At 44.9% G+C, this 19,927-nt stretch overlaps 1 protein-coding gene across 6 annotated transcripts in view; it reads right to left on the bottom strand.

Moving 5' to 3' along the window:
* The window catches only part of PTPN13 (protein tyrosine phosphatase non-receptor type 13), a 399,005-nt gene that overhangs the window by 104,970 nt on the left and 274,108 nt on the right, over positions 1–19,927 (bottom strand). For all 6 annotated transcript variants that reach the window (XM_073541467.1, XM_073541487.1, XM_073541500.1 and 3 more), the window contains 3 exons: positions 7,154–7,577; positions 6,187–6,284; positions 4,766–4,822 (listed from right to left, as the gene is read on the bottom strand). In XM_073541467.1, the coding sequence (XP_073397568.1) occupies positions 4,766–4,822; positions 6,187–6,284; positions 7,154–7,577 (579 nt within the window). The remainder of the gene's footprint in view (positions 1–4,765; positions 4,823–6,186; positions 6,285–7,153; positions 7,578–19,927) is intronic.

The following is a 19,927-nucleotide window of genomic DNA, read 5'->3' on the forward strand; positions in this document are numbered from 1 at the left end:
TGGGAAATAAAATTCGAAGTGCTGTGAAATTGCAAAAAAAATCCACAATTATTATTTTTTTTTACTGTTCACTAAATGCTAAAACTTACGTACCATTATCATTCTGCAGGTCATTATGACTTCACAGATATCAAATATGTATACGCTCTTTTTTATATACCGTAAGTGGTAAAAAAAAAAATCAAAAGTTTGAAAAAAAAAAAAGGCATTTTCCAAGACCCATAGCATCTCCATTTTTCGTGATCTGGGGCTGGGTTATGGCTCACTTTTTGTGCGCCGAGCTGATGTTTTTATTGATACTATTGTGTGTGTAGATACAATGTTTTGATTCCATTATTGCATTTTATTGCATCTGATGGGTGTGGTTAGTGACGCGCTTCTGGCACGCTCATGTTAAATGCTGCTGTCAGAGATTGGCAACGCATTCTTGTCTTCCGGCCATGTGTGGTCCCCCTTGATTACCGTGCGTAACGTGGCAGGCACGCATGGCGGGATGTGCATGCACCGACATAACCGTCTGCTATTGGTCTAACGAGACAATGTGATCACAGGTCCTGGTGGTTAAATAGGAGTGACAGGTCCTATTCATTCTCCCCCTGAGAAAGCTGAATACATTATCTGCGAAACGCGAGTATGGGTTTATTTTATTCCCCTATGACCACCATCTCTGTCCACTATGGGTAAGGGTAATATCTGCTATAGGCAAGTTATACTTTATACAGATTTGGGCTACTGTGTTATTTATTGGGTAATTATGACAAGCATCTGTTTGCTATTATACAACTCATCACTGTGCTGTACTTTAGAATAACTGGATAGCTATGCCCCGCCATGATTGCACTCATACCTTCATACTGTAATTATAGTCTAATACTTACTACCTGTCACTTGGGAATTTTGGTTCTTTGTCATCCTTGCCTGGCGTTATAGGTTATGATAAGTGTTTTTATTTCCCACGAACAATGTACAGTACATTTAAAACACTAGATCTTGGAATAAAAAAACAAAAAGTCCTACACTGTGATGTGGATGGATGTGATAAAAAATGTTTCTGTGCTGCGATAATTTATAAATGTGCCCCTGCCATGTACTGTGCAACGGCTGGATCTGCACGGTCAGACACAGCCATTACACAGTACATAACAGGGACATTTATAAGATTATCGCAGCACAGGAACATTTTGTTTTAAACACATCCAATTGTTGAACTTCATTTTTAATACAAGATTTGTGGTTAAAATAAACTTTGTTTATGGGACAACCCCTTTAGGGAGAAACTTTACCTTAGGCCACCTTGTTTGTCTTTAAAATGTATCTGTCCATTCTTAGCTATGTTGTCCATAGAACAAAACATAAAAAGGCATACATTTAACAAGGTCTTGAATAGTCAAAAATCCTGGTGAAAAAAGCTGCATACATCAGTATATGTAGATGCTTTCCCATCATCTCATCTTCTGCACTTTTCCAGACCTATGTTTATTCACCTTACTACAATAGGAGAGTTCCGTATGCAGGCCTTGATGAACCAGGGGCCCACACAATATATTCAGTGTCCATTTGCTTACAGAAAGATGCTTGCTGCACATGTACTGTTGTCCTTCATTATATTAGGTTAGATACAGTAAGAAACTTGTGTGTGTTTATTTTTTTTTTTGCTATATACTGATCACTACAGAGGACATGATGTCATGAACTTGCCCCAGGAAGAAGCCAACAGGTGAAATTCAGGGTCAGGTAAAAGCTGGTATGCGGTGTATTTGATTTAGTTTTTTTTAACTTATGTATTTTGTTAATATAATAAAATACCCAACTGGAAGCTAACTGTCGAGCAGTGCTGCTTTATAGCCAATCAAAGTATGTTTTGAAGCAGCATTTCAGAGTCAAACATACTTGGCTGAGGTCATAAAGCCAATGTCACTGTCAGGTTCACTTTAAGGGATACTCAGCATTGTTGGCAGGGGTGGGATTCAAATTTTTAACAACAGGTTCTGTGTTTGTGTGCAGGAAGACCACGCCCATTTTAAGCCCCACCCATTATTAAGCCACACCCATTTACACGCACCTTTTCCTCAAATATATACAAGTAGGGGTGCAGTCAAACAGTTGAAAAAAATAAATTGGAATGAGATCAGAACAGGTCCCCAATAGGCAGCACAGGTCCCCAATAGGCAGTATTGGTCCCCAATAGGCAGCACAGGTCCCCAATAGGCAGCACAGGTCCCCAATAGGCAGCACAGGTCCCCAATAGGCAGCATTGTTCACTATAGGCAGCACAGGTCCCCAATAGGCAGCACAGGTCCACAATAGGAAGCACAGGTCCACAATAGGCAGCAAAGGTCCCCAATAGGCAGCACAGGTCCCCAATAGGCAGGCACAGGTCCCCAATAGGCAGGCACAGGTCCCCAATAGGCAGGCACAGGTCCCCAATAGGCAGCACAGACATAGTGACCTAGCACTGGAGTACAGTACACAGTGACAGACTGCGACGCGTCTGCAGTAAGTGAGTCCTGCGGTTGACCAGGCCTCCTGGATGGCCCCCAGGCCCCGCACCACCCGTCCTGCTCCACCATGCTGCTGCACACACACACTGTCAGCACACCACCACCGCACCGGTGACCGGGGTGATGAGGATGATGGGGGCACGCAGGCCGCACAGCACAGCTCACACTGGGTAGGTAGCGGCGCACGGTGACTCCTCCAGATACCAAATAGCGGCACAGCTCTGCCGCAGGTATCAATGCGCGGGAGCCGCTGGGGTCCGGCAGGGTGTGTGCTCAGTCAGATTGCACGGACGTTTCAGTGCGCCGCGCACGGTATCCGGTGGGCGGGGCTAGCGTCTAGGAAGCCGAAGCAGAGAGTCCTCCTTGTACTCCTCTCCCCTTGCGCGCCGGCGCCGCTGCGCAAAGTACCGGATCGCTGCTCTGGATCACCCCGGTTCGGGGAACCGGCTGCTTTTTTAACAACCGGTTCCACCGAACCGGGGAGAACTGGCTGAATCCCACCCCTGATTGTTGGCAATTGTAGAACTACTCTTATCAGCAGGACTCATAACATCATGGATCAACTTTATTCTCATTTGCACAAGGAAAGACTAGAAGCAATGGGATGAAACTGAATGGGAAGAGACACAGATTAGATATTAGAAAAAACTTTTTGACAGTTAGAGTGATCAATGAGTGGAACAGGCTGCCACGAGAAGTGGTGAGTTCTCCTTCAATGGAAGTCTTCAAACAGAGGCTGGACAGACATCTGACTGGGATGATTTAGCGAATCCTGCTTTGAGCAGGGGGTTGGACCAGATGGCCCAGGAGGTCCCTTCCAACTCTACGATTCTATGATTCTATGGATAATGTAAGTGTGACGAAGAAGGAGGATTCTGGATACTGCAGATGCTGCTCTAAAGATCGTAGACGCGTAAGGCTGCTTTCTATTCTAGAATGTGATAGATTACTTTATTGAAATTTTCTGGGGGTAAAATACTGCATTTTTCGGACTATGAGATGCACCGGACTATAAGACACACCCAGGTTTTAGAGGTGGAAAATAGGGGAAAAAAAATATTTGAAGCAAAAAATGTGGTTAAATATTTAATAGCATAATTAACATACATAACAAATGTGGTGTTATTATATATAATAGTATGCTATTATGTTGGACGCTACTGGTAGAAGATGGAGCTGCGGGACCAGTGTGGTGTCTGTAAAGTACTATATGAAGATGCTGGAGGTGAGTATAAGAATGGGGGTACAGGGCTTATATTTAAAGCACCACTCCAGCACTGAAAAATAACACTGGATTGCTGCTTTAAGATCCCATGGGAGAACTGTAACTCCCAGCATGTCATGTAGACCATATGGCCTGCTGGGAGTTATAGTTCACCACAGGAGTGGCAGAGGGCTTTTTTATGTGTTGTAATTACTAAACTTTTAATTAATTCTTACTTGTACAGGCTGTGCTCACATCAGTGCAGGTCCTGCAGCCAGCCACGCTAGAAAACCAAAAGTATCTCTCTCGTGAACTTTCACCTCCATCCTGGTAATGGGGACTAGGAACCCTCATTCTCTGTGCGACATAACAGAATATTGGTGTATGTATGCGTAGTGTGTAGCCAAGAAGGAGTACTGCACACACAAAGACATGAGGAAAGGCTGCTTGATCAGCAGCTGAGGACTGCACATGGCTCTTGGGGACTGCAAACACTGCTGTTAATTTTGAAAATACATCTTAAAGCAGATCTGTCTCCAGATTTAACACAACATACTGGATACATTGATAAATCTCTTAGATGTTGGGGTGCTTACTTTGAAAATCCATATTCTAATGGCTGCATAATTGTTTTTGAAAGTTTTCCCATCTAAAATGTAATATGTTCTAATGGACTGAGATTATGTTGTAATATCATTTTGTTCTAGCTATTACCTGCCACTGATTTATTTCCCATTCAATCTGTTTTACATAATCCATATTAGGTGCAGGAATGTTTTGTAGTACTTGGGAAGATATTACTAAATCTGTGTCAAGTTTCAGCTTGTTCTTACACCTATTGTTCTTGTCTGCATCAAAAGTCAGCAGCAGTCTTATTATTGTGCAACAGGTTTCTCATACTAGATCACCTAGAGGGTGCAGCCAAGTACCAGGTTGTAGAATACCACCGTGCCGAGTAATATCTCAAAAACGAAACCTAAATCTGACACGTTCCTGATCCCCTCAAGTGATATATGCGCCACCACCCAAGAAAACATCCAAAGATGTATGAATCACATACCATTTCCTTTATAAAGATTTGGGGAGGAAGGATTGCCGAGACTATGCATACTGACACCTGTAACAGAGAATATACATCTTCATACTACAAAGAAAAGGGCACTAAAATAGCATTATAAGTACAAAGTCATCAAACAGTAAGCAGTAAATCTGTTGGTTATGCCACTAAATGAATGAATGAATGAATGAATGACTGACTGACTGAATGAACAAACTAGAAATAATCATGACTAGAGTTGAGCGACTTTGGTCGGATCGGGTTTTATGAAACAAAATTTGTTTCAGATGAAACTCGTCCGACTAGGGCAAAAAAAGTCGGAGTTTCGTCCGAAACCTGACCCCAATGCAAGTCAATGGGGATTAAAAGTTGGCATTGAGTGGATGACATTTATCAACTCAATCCCGAATTTTATTCCCCATTGACTTGCATTGGGGTCGACTTTTTTTGCCCTAGTTGGACGAGTTTCATCTGAAACAAATTTTGTTTCATAAAACCCGATCCGACCAAAGTCGCTCAACTCTAATCATGTTAGTAATGAAAACCTAATTAAGATCTCTATTTCCTGAAAAGTGTAAAGGGAGTGTGTCATCAGAAAATGACCTAAAGTTTAAATCAGGGTTTTGTAGTTTATTTCTAAAAAATATTTGTTGATGTTTTTTAGACATCACAATCTGTATTAAAAATAATGGAAGTATCATTATAATTTTCACACTTACCACCTGGGCTATTTTACATTCATACTTCCTTTTCTTTCAGGAAGTTTTCAGAAGACTCATTATCATCATAGACAGGATTAGAATAAATGGTAACAACAGAATTCACTAATCACAATAGGTGATGTCTCACCTTCCCCTGCACCACATCCCTTTAGAATGACATTTGCATATGCTCAATAAGTGCTTCAATATAAAAGATAGGATGTAAGCCAGTCTATAGCTGCAAATGTACATGTGAATTTGCAGAAAGAACAGCAAGCATGAGTCTAAAATAACCTTAGTGGCCAGTGTCTAAATTGCAAGATTTTTTTTTCTTTTAAATACAGACTGTCATAAGAAAAAAAAAAACATTGCTAAACATTATAAAAAACTACATTTACCTTAAAAACCTGATTTAAATCAAAGGACATTTTCCAATGATGACACATTCACTTGAAGTAAAAGGTGGAATGTGTAGAACCTCAAAAAACAATCTGGTCATATAAGACAAACTCTTCCTTTATTTAAACTAGTGATGATGAAAAATTGAAGACCCTGTAGGTCTCAAATAGATTTATTCTCCACTCCTGTTTTCTCTATGCATTAATTTTATTGATATGGACTGAGCGTAGCACAACTAGCCTTTGCCAAAATATTAAATGTAAAAAAATGAATATATTCTACTTACAATTTATTAACCTCTTTCAAATAGGACCATATACTGACCTACAACATAGGCATGAGCACTATCATCCACAGATGACGAGTCGGAGTCAGGTTTCCGCAAATCAAGGCTCCTATTAAATCCAGAAAATGATTTTGACCTAAATAAAACAAAGGGGCAAATATAACTTTATTACTATGCTACAAATACAAAAATGTCACTTTAATAAAGGCAGAAACAACTAGAATATCTTTTTTTAGCATTCAACTAATTACAGGTAGTTTAATAAATAGAGTTGAAAAAACGCAGAGTTTCCTGTTTTTGATTGTGCATAAAAGTATACTATAAAATTGTAGTTGGATAGATGTAAGGGCCAGGGATATCAAACCCACTGAGGCCGATATGTCAAGACTGAAGTTGTGCATGCTCATCCTGGAGTAAAAGGCACCAAATTCATTAAGAGGCGCATCACACCTCTTAATGAATTCAGCACCTTTTCTGAATGGTTTGTGACTCCTAGCACCACGCCACAAATGCTACTCTAGTCGTGGACTGTAGCAGTATATGTGCCGTACAAAACGCCATTGTGGCCATACACCTGACCCACCTTAGCTCCTCTCCAGCTCTGCCCATTACAGCAGAACTGACTCAAATAGGTGTAAAAATGGCAAAAGTAGCAACATTTTTGCACAACTCCCTTTTGGGCAAAATATTTTAGACTTTTCAAAGCGGTTGTCACATTGCAAAGAAGGTTGCAACGTGACAACACTGACAATCATTCCTTGTGATGTCGCAATGAGACATCTTCTCATGAGATACACGTAGCCCTAGCCTTACTGGAACCCTGTACCCTCAACTCTATCAGCTAAAAATGTATGACATGAGGAGATAATGAAATTGAGTTTTCCTAAAAGTTTTGTAGGAACATGCAGACTGATAACACTGTGAGCATGCCTTTTTCGTCTGCTGATTTTTCTCAAGTCTGTTAGGTTTCTACCTCTACAAAAGTAATAAATAAATGTAACATACTCGTTAAGTTTTCCATATCCAGTCACTGACTCGGTATCAGACTTTCCCATGTAATGAAACGATGCCCGGCTCATCAGTTCTTCCAGTGTGTTAGGGGGACTGTCCATCCTAGTACTAAGCATCCGTCTTTGTGGAGACTGCGACACCTCACTGAGGTCATGATAAGATTTGCTGATAACCCTAGGCCGGTCTTCCCAGGGGTTCTTATTCTGTCTGTCTTTTGCTCCATTTCCCACATGTGTTTGTAGAGCTGATAAATCAGAGCAAGACAGTCTCTTCAGAAGGTCTGGCTGGATAGATACGGGTCGTATGGCCATCCTATTCAAGGTACTGCTTGCCAGGCTAGTTGTACTGATGGCCCTTGCTATGCCAAGCCCACGGAGTGATTCCGCCTGGATGTTCAAACTCCACAGCGAAGTTCTCTCTAAAAAAAAAAATATTAGATTGAGTCACATTTTAAACCAACATCTATATTGGTCTCCTAAAATAAAACAATTATAACTAATAAAAACTTATTGTTCTCTGTTGGGTCTGTTTCACGAGACCTTGCACACATGCTTTACAACTGCATATAGAACACAGATAGGGGGACCGCTGACTGGGACCTCCCATAGTAAGCCAAAACAGTGAGTTCTGACAGACTGACCCATCCATGCATTAGTCATCCATTTTTTTTTCCAAGAATGGTACACAATGCTACTTTTTTTTTTTCATTGGCAACACTAAAGGGACATATATGACCATATGGAGCTTCCATTGGGTAACAGCAGATCACTCAGACTTACAGAAGATGGATCTAATGGCCCCGTCACACTAAACGATGTCCCAGCGATCCCACCAACGATCCGACATGATGGGATCGCTGGGACATCGTTATAGGCTGATCGCTGGTGAGCTGTCATATAGACAGCCCCAGCGATCAGGACCAGTGACGCTGGACGCTGGCTTCTATTGTAAACGTCGGGTATCCAGGAGCCGTGACTCCTGGATACCCGACGTTCACCTTGGAAACCAGCGTGTACGCCGGTTTCCAAGGTAAACAGCGGGTATCCAGGAGCCGCGGCTCCTGGATACCCGACGTTTACATTAGCAACCGGCGTCCAGCGTCGCTGATCTCTCGCTGCCACACGCAGCGATGCGCGCTGGGCAGCGGGAGATCAGCGATTGAAAAACGGCCCAGGCCGCTCGAGCATGATCAGTGATAACCTGCAGGGGGGCCGGTCGCTGATCCCCGACAGACACAGCGAGCTCGCTGATATGTCACAAAATCAGCGATCTCGCTAGCGAGATTGCTTAGTGTGACGGGGCCTTAACAGCAGGGCTAGTTATTAAAAAAAAAAGAGATAATGTGAAACAACAGCTTTAGGACAAGTTGTAAAAAATTATATATTTATTCATATTTATACACATAACTGATTCTGTGTGACAACTAATATGGCTGCCATTGCACCTCAACAAGACTCTTAGGGCTCATACTCACTTGCGAGAGACTCGGACGATTCTGATGCGAGTCTCTCGCATGAAAACCTGGCACTACCGCCAGCACTCGCACCGGAGTGTGCGGCTACAGTGCCTACAAGTAGTATTCAACCCCCTGCAGATTTAGCAGGTTTACACATTCAGAATTAACTTGGCATTGTGACATTTGGACTGTAGATCAGCCTGGAAGTGTGAAATGCACTGCAGCAAAAAAGAATGTTATTTCTTTGTTTAAGTTTATTCAGAGGGTCATTTATTATTCAACCCCTCAAACCACCAGAATTCTGTTTGGTTCCCCTAAAGTATTAAGAAGTATTTCAGGCACAAAGAACAATGAGCTTCACATGTTTGGATTAATTATCTCTTTTTCCAGCCTTTTGTGACTATTTAAGACCCTCCCCAAACTTGTGAACAGCACTCATACATGGTCAACATGGGAAAGACAAAGGAGCATTCCAAGGCCATCAGAGACAAGATCGTGGAGGGTCTTAAATAGGCTGGCAAGGGGTACAAAACCCTTTCCAAGGAGTTGGGCCTACCTGTCTCCACTGTTGGGAGCATCATTCGGAAGTGGAAGGCTTATGGAACTACTGTTAGCCTTCCACGGCCTGGACAGCCTTTGAAAGTTTCCTCCAGTGCCGAGGCCAGGCTTGTCCGAAGAGTCAAGGCTAACCCAAGGACAACAAGGAAGGAGCTCCGGGAAGATCTCATGGCAGTGGGGACATTGGTTTCAGTCAATACCATAAGTAACGTACTCCACCGCAATGGTCTCCGTTCCAGACGAGCCCGTAAGGTACCTTTACTTTCAAAGCGTCATGTCAAGGCTCGTCTACAGTTTGCTCATGATCACTTGGAGGACTCAGACAGACTGGTTCAAGGTTCTCTGGTCTGATGAGACCAAGATCGAGATCTTTGGTGCCAACCACACACATGACGTTTGGAGACTGGATGGCACTGCATACGACCCCAAGAATACCATCCCTACAGTCAAGCATGGTGGTGGCAGCATCATGCTGTGGGGCTGTTTCTCAGCCAAGGGGCCTGGCCATCTGGTCCGCATCCATGGGAAGATGGATAGCACGGCCTACCTGGAGATTTTGGCCAAGAACCTCCGCTCCTCCATCAAGGATCTTAAGATGGGTCGTCATTTCATCTTTCAACAAGACAACGACCCAAAGCACACAGCCAAGAAAACCAAGGCCTGGTTCAAGAGGCAAAAAATCAAGGTGTTGGAGTGGCCTAGTCAGTCTCCTGACCTTAACCCAATTGAAAACTTGTGGAAGGAGCTCAAGATTAAAGTCCACATGAGACACCCAAAGAACCTAGATAACTTGGAGAAGATCTGCATGGAGGAGTGGGCCAAGATAACTCCAGAGACCTGTGCCGGCCTGATCAGGTCTTATAAAAGACGATTATTAGCTGTAATTGCAAACAAGGGTTATTCCACAAAATATTAAACCTAGGGGTTGAATAATAATTGACCCACACTTGTATGTTTAAAATTTATTAAAATTTAACTGAGCAACCTAACTTTTTGGTTTGTAAGATTTATGCATCTGTTAATAAATCCTGCTCTTGTGTGAAGTTTGAAGGCTCTAACTTATTTGCATCTTATCAAACCTGCTAAATCTGCAGGGGGTTGAATACTACTTGTAGGCACTGTACATGTATTTCTATGCAGCCACACGCTCTGGTCCCAGTGCCGGAGGCAGTGCCAGCTTTTCATGTGAGAGACTCGCACCAGAATCGTGCGATTCTCTCGCAAGTGAGTATGAGCCCTAATACACAAAACAGGCCTGGTTATGCAGTGGAATATATCACAGCCTAGGTAGACAGATTTACTTTACAAGATTATAGTAAAGCTGATTAAATTCCATGTGTGAGCGGTCACACGGCTGTGCCCCAAACTGGGACAGGTACAGAAATGTCTGGATATGCTGTAGTTTTAAGGCCAAAGCAAGGAATAGGTTACAGTGGATATGACGGAATATCGAACAGTAAAAAATAAAGTAATTCTTTATGTAAGCACCATGGCCTTTTTTTGACTCATTTGTTAGGGATCACACATGTAAGTGTAATTCATGTAGTTACATACTCACTGGTTGACGTCATCGTCTGTTTTGAGCTCCAGCAGCACATATGGGCTTTTGGAAGCAGACGGGTCGCTGCGTGTTTCAGAAGTCACTTTTCTCTATACAAGTCTATTGGAATCAGAACGACACTACAGAGCTGAGTTCTAAATTCCATAGATTTATACTGAAAAGATTTAAAAAAACTGACCTTTGCTTCACAGAGCAAAACACTTGGTGATTTAGCAGGTCTCAACTGCGGTCCCATAGCGCAGGAGTGTGGTTGAAAATAGGAGAAGATGGCTAATGGTGATTGTGATACTACATGCATTACATTCACATCTCTAACAAAGTGATATAGAAAAAATGCTTGAATGGTGCTATAAAGTGGTTGTCCAGCCTTGGGACAAGTCTGCAGTCGCTCTATGTAAACAGCATAAATATAAAGAGAATGGGCTATAAGAAGCCCCAGCCAGCTCACCAACCACAGCCGGAGCACGGAACCTCGTCTGGACCCAACGATGTGTGGATGAAGGCAGAAGAAAAAAAAAAGGTCGTTCCTGCTTCTTAAAATTTCTTGCTTTATTAGGTTAAAATCAAAATAACAGCATGTCGGCTTTCTCCCCGCAGCAAGCAGAAGTGCTGGGAGGCACTGAATCAGCTACGCGTTTCGATCCAAGCAGGATCTTTTTTACAGCTGCAGAGTAATATAATGACGCAAGTCTTATACAAATCATAGACCAATAGAATGAAAGAATTCAATCACATGATTCGACACTAAGGTCCTGTGTACATTTCATTATGAAGAGTAAAGATTTGCGTTTTATCCTTTACACAAATCAGAATTTAGACAGATATACAATTTTTAAAAAAATATATTAGAAATAACCTGCTAGTAATGGTACATAATTTCAGTTCTTTTGTTTAAACCATTAGGATATCTGGACCCCAAACAGAAAATCCAGTACGCTTCCCTTGTTAACAGACGTCTTTTTAAATCACCCCCACGTTTTGATTTTTTAACATTTTCTATTCCTACTACTGACATAGCGTTTAGATTACCATCATGGTGCATTAGAAAATGTTTCGAGGCCATGGATGTGTTCCGCGTATTTATGCTGTTGTTTTCTACATCTCTGATATGTTCCAAATTTTGGGTTTTTAATTTCCTTGTTGTGCAGCCTATATAGATAGGAAAGATTGCATATTTCACAGTGTATTTTATAGACTACATTTTCCGTATTGCAATTGATAAACTGTTTTATATTATATGTCTGAGTGTTACTTACATCATTACATTTTTTAACCCTTTGTGCATATCTGCACATTTTGCATTTATTTTGACCACATTTAAAAAAACCTGTTGTTTTCAACCAATTCTCTGAAACCTGTGTTGATGAAAATAACCCGGGGGAGACACAGATAAACTAAAAAGAAATGTTAATAAAAATAAAAAAATGTATGTCAGTCTGGAATTTAGTCTTCAATATAACGAAATAAGAAAATTTTTTTTATAAATGCTTACCAATTTTATATGAAGATGAAATATTTCCTAAAATACTTCAGACTGGCACAAATGTTATAGCTAGGCGCGCTCCCACAATTGGAGACTGTGTCTCCCCTGGGTTATTTTCATCAACACAGGTTTCAGAGAATTGGTTGAAAACAACGGGTTTTTTTTAAATGTGGTCAAAATAAATGCAAAATGTGCAGATATGCACAAAGGGTTAAAAACACCAAGGTTACTTACCGGTAGCCGTTTTTTCCGGAGCCCATGACGGCACACATGAGAGAGGGGATTCGCCCAGTCAGGACAGGAAGCCTACTGAAGCTAAAAGGGCGGTACCTCTCCCTCGCTTCAGTTGGTTTACAGAGCATGAGAGGCCCCCCGGGTTAGTACACATGGTAAAACTATCACCACATTATAGCTAACTAAAAAAAACACCCAAACTAGAGTGCACACCAAAAGGAGTGAAAAAGGGGGGGAATATACAGGTGCCGTCATGGGCTCCGGAAAAACCGGCTACCGGTAAGTAACCTTGGTGTTTTCCCGTCTCCCGTGACGGCACACATGATAGACTTTTGTAGAATAAGACACCTTAGGGAGGGACCACCGCTTGCAGCACCCTTCTTTCAAAGGTTAGGTCAGTAGAGGAAGACAGATCAAGTCGGTAGTGCTTAAAAAAGGTAGAAGGTGAGGACCAGGTAGCGGATTTACAAATTTGTTCAATCGATACCTCAGCCTTCTCTGCCCAGGAGGTAGCCACGGCTCTGGTGGAGTGAGCCTTGATGCCTTCTGGAACCGGAGCGCCACTTGCGGAGTAGGTAACATAATGGCCTCCCTGATCCATCTGGCAATGGTACTCTTAGCTACCCTGTGCCCTTTTCTACTACCCTGAAAGGCTACAAAAAGGGACTGATCTTTCCTCCACTGACTAGTTACTGACATATATTGTACTATGGCTCTTCTTACATCTAATGTATGGAACTTTTGCTCCCCAGGGTTTCTAGGATTATTACAGAAAGATGGCAAGGAGATTTCCTGAGTCCTATGAAACTTTTGGACTACCTTGGGGAGCTAGGCCGGGTCTGGTCTTAGAACCACTCGGTCATCCAAGATCTGTGTATATGGAGGACATATAGACAGAGCTTGTAGGTCGCTGACTCTTCGGGCTGATGTTAAAGCTACCAGTAAGACAGTTTTAAGTGTAAGTAGCTTTGGTGACAGCTCTAGTAGTGGTTCAAAGGGGTCTTTGGTTAAGGCCTCTAAGACTAGGTTGAGGTCCCAGGGTGGTATCTTTGGGATAATGACCGGCCTTGACCTGCCACAGGATTTTATGAATCGGGACACCCACTTATTGGCTGCTAAGTTGCAGTTATATAGGGCCCCCAAAGCTGAGACTTGAACTTTGAGTGTGTTAGTGGCTAACCCCAGTTGTAGCCCCGACTGTAAGAACTCTAGGATAGGTCCCACTGGCGCTACATCTCCCAAGGGTTCCCCCAGGAAGTCTAGGAACTTTTTCCACGTTCTACCGTAGATTTGGGATGTTATAGGTTTCCTACTTTTCAACAGGGTGGAGACTAACCCTGGAGAGAATCCCTGGCGACTCAGTAGCGCCCTCTCAAATTCCAGGCTGCTAGATGGAAGCCCTTCACCTGAGAGTGGACCACTGGTCCCTGGGAAAGCAGGTCTGGAATCTCCGGTAGTATCCATGGATCTGTCACTGACATGAGCCTCAGAAGGGAGAACCAAGGCCTTCTCGGCCAAAACAGAGCTATCAGAATTATTCTCGCTCGATCCTCCCTGATTTTCCTGACCACTACTGGGATCATTGTTATCGGGGGGAAATGCATAGGCCAGGATGAACTTCCAGGGTATTTGTAGGGCATCTACTGCGAAGGGGTTTTCCCTTGGATTTAGTGAGCAGAACTTCCTGACCTTTCGGTTGTGTGCAGTAGCGAACAGGTCTATTTCTGGTTTGCCCCAGGCCTGAACTATTTGTTGGAAGACTTGGGGGTTTAGGGACCATTCTCCTTGTCTTAGATGCCTGCGACTCAGGAAGTCTGCCTGTATATTTTCTGCCCCCTTTATGTGCAGTGCTGTGATGGATAACAGATGTTGTTCTGCTAGCTGGAAGAGTAGATCTGATATTTGCATGAGGCCCCGAGATCTCGTTCCCCCCTGGTGATTGATGTAGGCTACTACTGCCTGATTGTCCGTCATGACCAGGGTGTGGCGGCCCCGAAGTAAGGGAAGGAAATGTTTCACTGCTTTTTCCACTGCACATAGTTCTTTTACATTTGAACCGTGATCCCTTTCTAGCGAGCACCAGGTCCCCTGTATTGAGTGGGAACTCAGGTGTGCTCCCCATCCTGTGGCACTCGCGTCTGTTGTAATGATGTCCTCGACTGGTTTTTGCCACGGGACACCGGCTGTTAGATTCTTTTCTACAGTCCACCAGAGCAGGGAATCTCTTACAGCCACTGAGAGACATAGTTTGCCTTCTAAATGCCCTTTTAATTGTTTCTGTGCTGACAGAACTTCCCTTGCCTTACGTGGTACTGCGCCCATGCTACTGCGGGTATGCATGATGTCAGTGAGCCTAAAAGGACATTGCGTTCCTCAGTGTCATATTTGGCCTTTGTATTGCTGTGCGAGCTAGGCCTCTTATTTTGGTCACTTTGCTCTCTGGTAGGAGGCAGCGTTGTTGCTCGGAGTCCAATATCAACCCTAGGAAGGATTGCTCTTTTGCTGGGGTTATCCTTGATTTGGGGATGTTTACTATCCATCCTAGTCCTACTAGAATTGCTATCACTTCCTTCACTTGATGTGTGCAGTGGGAATCCGACCTCCCTATTACCAGAAAGTCGTCTAGGTATGGGACGATCACTATGTCCCTGGAACGCAGAAAAGACATTACTTCGGCCATCACTTTGGTGAAAACTCTGGGGGCTGTAGACAGGCCAAACAGAAGGGCTGCGTATTGGTAGTGTTTCACTTGCCCCTGACATGGAGCGCTACTCTCAAATATTTTTGATATTCCCGATGAATTGGGATGTGATAGTAGGCATCTTTTAATTCTATCACTGCCATGAGGCAATGCTGGAACAGGATCTTTGTGGCCGTGTTGATTGACTCCATTTTGAAGAAGCAATTGTCTACCCACTGATTGAGTATCCTCAGGTTGACAATGGTTCTCCAAGAGCCGTCTGGTTTTTGTATTAAGAAGAGGGGGGAGTAGAACCCCCTTCCTTCTTCTTGCACTGAGACTTCCTGTAGGACTTGTTTTTTCACTAGTCCCAAGACTTCCGTCTCCAGGGCCAGCTGTTGCTCTTGGGCTTTCCTTCTGGGTGTCATTATAAAGGTATGCCTGAGCAGACGGATGAATTTTATTTTTAAGCCGTCCTTGATTATATTTAGGACCCATGTACTGGGGGAGATATTTGCCCAGGCGGAAAGGAAGAGAGAAAGCCTTCCTCCTACCTCCAGCCCAATGTCATTGGGGAGATTTTTTGGAGGAAGTGGAGGGCCCTTTAAACATATAGCCCGATCCTCTTCTTTCTTTAAAGTCCCAGCTTTTTCTATCCCCCGGGGGACGACCCCTGTTAAATCTCCTCCTCCGAAAGGGCTGCTTTTTAGGTTCTCCCGGAAATCGGGGAAAGCTCTTCTTCCTATCCCCCGCATGTTCCAAAATCTCTTCTATTTTTTTCCCGAAGAGGAATTGGCCATCGCATGGAATGGAACATAACCTATGCTTCGATGGTAAATCTCCGGGACACCCTTTAAGCCACAGGGCTCGTCTTGCCGCATTTGACAGACTTGCTGCTCTAGCTGTCAACCTTGCAGAGTCTGCAGAGGAATCCGCTAGGAAAACCGCTGCTCCGTGCACCAGTGTCAAATTAGACAGAATTTTGTCCCTAGGAACTCTATCCTTGATCTGGTCCTCTATTTGTTGCAGCCAGACCATGAGGGCACGAGCGGTACAGGTACTAGCTATCGCTGGCTTCAATCCACCTGCTGAAGCTTCCCAGATGTGTTTTAGGAAACCATCTGCTTTTTTATCAAGCGGGTCTTTCAACACGCCGGAGTCCTCTAATGGTAGGGATACCTTTTTTGAGGATCTGGCTACGGCCCCATCAATTTTAGGGACTTTTTCCCAGGTTTCTGAATCCTTCTGCTCAAAAGGGTACCTCCTCTTTGATGTGGAAGGTAAGCCCCCTGACCTCTCTGTTTTTTTCCATTTCCTGTCAATTAGTGCTTTTATTTTATCATTTACAGGGAAGGTACGTTTTCGCTTTTCCTCCAGTCCTCCAAACATTACATCCTCTAATGATTTGGGAGCTTTTTCCTCTTTAAGGCCCATTGTAGCCCTAATAGCTTTGACCAGCTTTTCCACGTCCTCCACTGGGAAACATGGAAGGCCGCCTATATCGCTGTCCGAGGAGGATTCTGAGGACTGAGTAGAGGAAGAGGAGGTGGAGGGGGACAAGGGTCTATCCCGCCCCTTCTGCCTTGGCGAGGCCTCTGAATCGGAGCTCATTCTACGGTTTCTTTTCTCTTTCTTTTTAAGGGCTGCCTTTAGGGAGCCTTTCACCTCCTGTTGTATTAACTCTTTAAGGCTAGCCACCAAATCAGGGGTCTCCTCCTGTATAGTTTTGTTTACACAGTCAGCGCAGAGGTCTTTCTGCCACTGATCTGCCAGCGGGTTTTTACATAGGGCGCATTCTCTATTTTTGGTTTTGCTGCTGGCCTTCCTCGACCCCTAGTGATCAAACAGAGAAAATGGAACCCCGTTACCATAAGGGTGACATTCACGAAGATCACTCACCACCGCTGTCAATCAGGGGTACCGATCTCGAAGGCTCCTCAGATGCACTCGTAACGTTCCTCTTGGATGTCTCAGAGTCATGCCGGTCGCGTTTACGACTGCCGCTCCCACCACTCGAGCGACTGCTCCTGGTATGCTGGCGGCTCGGCCTGGCATCTGGCGAGAGGTCTTGCTGCTGTCGCTGCTGCTAACGCTGCTCGTCTTGCTCCACTTCCATCCTGAAGCCTTGGCCATGAGTGCGCCTTCTGTGGTCATCCTCCTTATGTAAGGGGGATCCACTGCACTCTCCGCCTCCTCCGGTTACCCCACAGCCCCCCCCCCGCCATGCCGCCGGGATCTCCTTTCGCCGGCCGGCGTTGTTTTCTATGGGCGCCGCCATCTTGGATCGTCGGCGCCGCCTCCCGACGTCACGCGGGAACGCCCCTTTCCCAGCGTGCCGTGCGCGTGACGTCAGAGGGGCGCGACCCGGAAGTGGCCGCTTCCTGACACTCCTGCGCTGCTTCTGGACGCGGCAGAGGGGGAGAGGGCGGCGCGGCAGCCACGGCAGAGCCCCAGGACCCCAGCCGTGCTGCTTCTGCGCCCGCTCGGACGCTGAGCCCCCTGGGGACCCGCGGACGGCGCTTCCCCCTCCCGACGCGCAGCGCTCAGGAAACCAGCCTGATCTTCAACGCCGGCACGGGAGAGGGGCAGGTATGTGTGACCGCTGTCTTCAGCACACGGGTCCCTGTCAGGACAGGAAACCCAACTGAAGCGAGGGAGAGGTACCGCCCTTTTATCTTCAGTAGGGTTCCTGTCCTGACTGGGCGGATCCCCTCTCACATGTGTGCCGTCACGGGAGACGGCAAAAATGTATTGATGTAAGTAACACTCAGACATATAATATAAAACAGTTTATCAATTGCAATACGGAAAATGTAGTCTATAAAATACACTGTGAAATATGCAATCTTTCCTATCTATATAGGCTGCACAACAAGGAAATTAAAAACCCGAATTTTGGAACATATCAGAGATGTAGAAAACAACAGCATAAATACGCGGAACACATTCATGGCCTCGAAACATTTTCTAATGCACCATGATGGTAATCTAAATGCTATGTCAGTAGTAGGAATAGAAAATGTTAAAAAATCAAAACGTGGGGGTGATTTAAAAAGACGTCTGTTAACAAGGGAAGCGTACTGGATTTTCTGTTTGGGGTCCAGACAGGGTCGTATCTAGGGGGGGGGGCAGCCGGGGCAGTTGCCCCGGGCGTAGCCAGCAGGGCGGCGCAGTCGGGCCACCTAATGTAGCGGTCCGCAGTGTCCTCCTTGGCGGCTGCGTTCTGCCGCCCCCCCGGCCTGGGAGTCGGCGGTTCTCTGTGTCGGCTGTCAAGCCGACAGCCGGCGCAGAGAAGGAGGCCGTGCCGGCTCCCAGGGAACAATTGTACTGGCGTCTATACAGACGCCAGTACAAATGAAGCTCTGACCGCTGGGCCAGAGCGACGTCAGCATCGTGATCAGGTCATGTGATCACGCTGCTGACGTCACTCCCCGGCGCCCAAAGCGAACAGTGGTGGTAAGTGTGCTCCTCTGTGGAGCTGAAGAACCACCGAAGATGGGAGATGAGAGGGAGTTAATGAGTGGAGATGGGGGGGATTTGTAGAGGGGATGGCGGTTAATGTGTGGGGGTATTTAGAGTGGGGATGGGTGTTAATGAGTGTGGGGGTTAATGAGTGGGGATGCCATGGGGTTAATGTGTGGGGGGATTTGGAGTGGAGATGGGGGTTATTTAATGTGATGGGGGTTAATGAGTGGGGATTGGGTTAATGTGTGTGGGGGTTAATGAATGGGGATGGGGGTTAATGTGTGGGGGCGTTAATGAGTGGGAATGGGGGTTAATGTGGGGATGGGGGTTAATGAGTGGGGATGGGGGTTAATGTGTGGGGGTATTTGGAGTGGAGATGGTTATTTAATGTGTGGGGGGATTTGGAGTGGTGATGGGGTTAATGAGTGGGAATTGGGTTAATGTGTGCGGGGGTTAATAAATGGGGATGGGGGTTAATGTGTGGGGGCGTTAATGAGTGGGGTTGGGGTTAATGTGTGGGGGGATTTGGAGTGCTGATGGGGGTTAATGAGTGGGGATTGGGTTAATGTGTGGGGGTTTTTGGAGTGGGGATGGGGGGTTATTTAATGTGGGGGGGGATTTGGAGTGGGGATGGGGGGTTATTTAATGTGTGGGGGGATTTGGAGTGGGGATGGGGGTACTTAATGTGTGTGGGGGATTGGGGATGGGGGGGATTTAATGTGTGGGGAGATTTGAGGACACAAAATAAAGAGTATGTATGAGGAAACAGTATGGGGGATTGGTGCAGACAGTATGGGGAGCGAATGGGTTAATGTAAGTGGACACAGTATGGGGAGTCAGGGATATGTGTGAGCAGACAGTATAGAGAGTGAGGGGGTAAATATATGAGGAGACAGTATGGTGAACAGGTGGGATGCTAGAGGGGAATAGTGTGAGGCGACAGTATATTGCAGATATTTTTATTTAGGAGCATTATAATGACACTTCTATTTTTAAGGGCGTCGTGTGGAGATTTGCTACAGAAGACCGGAGAAGATGGACATCTACAGAGACAAGATGTGGATGAGAAAACTCATCATGTGGTCTAGAAGAAAAGGTGACTGACTGCAGAGACGACGTCATCTATAAGGTACCTGGATGTAAATGTTATTTGTGCTACTGACTTATTCTCATGTTTTTATTTGTTAGGAACATTAAAGGGTTTGTCCAGGTTTGTGCTGAGTCTGCAGACATTCTATGTGACTGCAGACTTCTGAATTCTCACAGTGCTCACTGAACGCTGTTAGGATTCTCTCGTGCCGGTAATTTACATACATGCGGTCACATGCTGA

Source organism: Dendrobates tinctorius, unplaced genomic scaffold (genome assembly GCF_039654945.1).
Source record: "Dendrobates tinctorius isolate UK_male_01 unplaced genomic scaffold, ASM3965494v1 ptg000011l, whole genome shotgun sequence".
Taxonomy (NCBI): domain Eukaryota; kingdom Metazoa; phylum Chordata; class Amphibia; order Anura; family Dendrobatidae; genus Dendrobates; species Dendrobates tinctorius.